This window comes from Elaeis guineensis, chromosome 12 (genome assembly GCF_000442705.2).
Source record: "Elaeis guineensis isolate ETL-2024a chromosome 12, EG11, whole genome shotgun sequence".
Classification (NCBI taxonomy): Eukaryota; Viridiplantae; Streptophyta; class Magnoliopsida; order Arecales; family Arecaceae; genus Elaeis; species Elaeis guineensis.
The window spans coordinates 48,155,003-48,157,910 of record NC_026004.2 but is presented as its reverse complement, the minus strand read 5'-3'; the positions used below and the strand labels follow the sequence as shown (position 1 = coordinate 48,157,910).

At 48.8% G+C, this 2,908-nt stretch overlaps 1 protein-coding gene across 1 annotated transcript; it reads right to left on the bottom strand.

Moving 5' to 3' along the window:
• Positions 1-874: 874 nt before the first annotated feature.
• LOC105035817 (transcription factor MYC1) lies at positions 875-2,579 on the bottom strand. Its single transcript, XM_010911514.4, has one exon. The coding sequence runs from the start codon at positions 2,397-2,399 to the stop codon at positions 1,086-1,088; it is 1,314 nt and encodes a 437-aa protein (XP_010909816.1). The 5' UTR covers positions 2,400-2,579; the 3' UTR covers positions 875-1,085.
• Positions 2,580-2,908: the final 329 nt, after the last annotated feature.

The following is a 2,908-nucleotide window of genomic DNA, read 5'->3' as shown; positions in this document are numbered from 1 at the left end:
ATATAGAGTCCATTAATATATAGTACATGGCTAAATAATATATACTTAAAAAATTAGTTATTTAACAATCTAATACATACCTCTAAGTAAAATAATATATAGTTTTTAAAATATTATATTCACAAATACACATTACATGCCATAGTGATACACACTTATTGATTTTTTAATATATATTGCCAGCTACTTTGATACATATCTAGCAATAATCCAATACACATCTTGAGGTAAATTGATATATAATTTTTAAAATATACTTTTAACCTGGAGATATGTATTGGATCACTACTAGATATATATCAAAGAAGCTTATAATACAAATTAGAAAGTTAATAGATATGTATTACCAAGTTATGTAGTATATACTAGTGAATATAATATTATAAAAATTATATATAAATTTATTTAGAAGTGTGTATTGGATTGTTAGATGACTAATTTGTGAAGTATGTATTATTTGGTTGCATGTGAGCATTAGTAAACTTCATATTTTGTAAACTTTCTCAATATATTTGGAGATATATATTGATTTGCTTGATGACAATTTATCTACTATGTATCATATCATTATGTAATATATATCGATAAAAAATATATGCTAAAAATAAGAAAAAAAGAGGATACTATATTTTTATAATCATGGGACCGATAACTCTATTGACTTTTAGGATTCATTTTTAAGATTGGTGTCAGGAGAAACATGACAAACTACAAAGTCTACTTTATAATATTTTTCGCGAGTGCCCGCCTCCTATGTTTTTTGTTTTTCTCCCTCGGGCCTCTTTGCTTCAAGCTCTAAAATTCAAGGTCATGGGTAGTTTTAAGTGTTTATTACTTGTTTGCTCGAAACCCTCTGCGTGCAACTACAACATCAAATGTGCATTCATACTGACCCGCCATTTCAGCATCAATTGCTAACCTTTTATTTGTTTGAGAACAAACTCTCCTAAATTTGGGGCAACCCCCACCCTACTAAACCCGTCCATTTCTACCCAGTCCAACCATCTAGAACCTTTGTTACACAGACTTTATTCTACATACACAGTAAACCAAAGATAGGCAAGCAAGAGGAGAGGTGAAGCTTATCAGTTCTTCTCCAACCGGCTGAGCAGTGCTGCCCGGAGGCTATCATCGCCCTGCAGCGCGTAGGGCACCCTCACCACCACATCTTGCAGCATCACCTCCTTCACGGTTGACACGCTTGCATGGTGTACGTTCACCTCCAGGTCCCGCAGCGCTCCCATCAACTTTGCCGTCGGGTGGTTCAGATTATCCGAATGTACTCTGATTAGCGCGTCCGGCCCGAGCATCTTCACCTCCAATTCCATCGTCAGCGGCCCTGACGACACAGTGGTGGTGGTACTAGTAGTAGCCGCCCCGCCGACGCCCTGGTCCCCTATTACCTCCTTCTTGATCCTCTTGGCCTCGGCCTCCAGCTCCTCCACCTTGGCCCTCAGCACCTTGATGTAGGACACGGCGTCCGCCAGAAGCGACGCCTTGTCCATCCTTGACACGTTCGGAACCACCGAACGCAGCGCATAGAAGCGGTGGTTCAGCTTCTCCCGCCGCTGCCGCTCCGCCTCCACGTGGTTGACCGGGGTCTCCCGCCCGGTCCCTGGCTTCCGCCCCCTCTTTTTCGGCCGGCGCTGTTCCATCATCAGCGCACCCTCTGAGTCAGAATGCTCCGAGTCCACCGAGGATGACAGGCCAGTGATGCCGGCACCTGCCACCTTATTCATCACCAGGGGCGGCGCGGGGACCATCGGCCCGACGATGGCGTCGTCGGGCGCAGAGAGAATAGCCTTGGCCTGTTGCACGAGGACCCAGTTCTCCCCGATGAGGTCGGAGGAGCCGAGCTCGAGAACGCCCCCAGAAAGGGGGACGCATACCAGCGTCTCGATGCCGTGGAGCTGGGCCTCGCGGGCGCGGTCGCAGCCGCAGGTCTGCAGTGCGTGGGCGCCCGCCACCCAGACGGGCGCCAGGGACCCGTAGGCGCGGGCGGGGAGCACCGGCTCCTGGGCTGCGAACGACCGGGTCAGTGACACCACGTAAAACCACTCGACGTCGTCGCCGTCGGAGGCGATGTCGCCGGCGGTGGTGCCGGTGACCTCGCTGAGGAGGGCCTGGATGCCACCGACGCGGCTTCGTAGCCCGTGCGGCTTCCGATCGACATCGCGGGTGCCGCGGAAGTGTCCCTCGCCGAAGGAGAGGAGGTGGTGGTCCGGGGAGGCGCGCCAGAAGATGGCGTAGGCCCACCACTCGGAGCGGGCATGGAGAAGGTACTGGAGGCGCTGCTGGAGGTTTGGACCCACGGCGGCGGTCTGGACGGTAGGGATGGAGAGGAAGGGAGGCGGAGGAGAAGGAGAGCAGGAGGAGGAGGGCGAGATGAGCTCTTCCATGTGATCAAGGAGTTCGAGTCTTGAACAATTGGATAGGCTGGAAATGATATGGCCGGAGGTTTTACTCTATCGGTCCGCAGGTGGGAGGATTGATGGGAGTAGAAGTTGAATTAATAATGGGAGAGGGTGGTCCCTTTGTTTGTTGCTACCTCGGAGAGGGTGGGAGGCCAATGGGGTCTTTTTATTTTTTATTTTTTATTTTTTTTATTTCATATTTTCAAAACTACTCCTTTCTTAACTTATTTTCAAAACTACTGTCTACCTCAAAATCACCAGTTCAACTGGCCATTTTACGGCCACCTTGATGCTGAGGTGGTAGGGGAGAAAAAATCGTCGGCTGCACTAACGATTATAGAGATCGCCCACTCAACCGGTGATTTTCCTTCTCCTATTTTTCTTTTTTTTTTTTTATGGGGGGCCGACGGAGGGCGGAGGAAAAAGGGGAGGGGTTTGGGGGTCGGCAGGGGGCGGCACTGAGGCCAGTGGGGGGGTGGCATGGGCGGGGGAGA

Excerpts from the sequence above, each read along its gene's own strand:
- LOC105035817 (XM_010911514.4), bottom strand. The coding sequence starts at position 2,399 with ATGGAAGAGCTCATCTCGCCCTCCTCCTCCTGCTCTCCTTCTCCTCCG.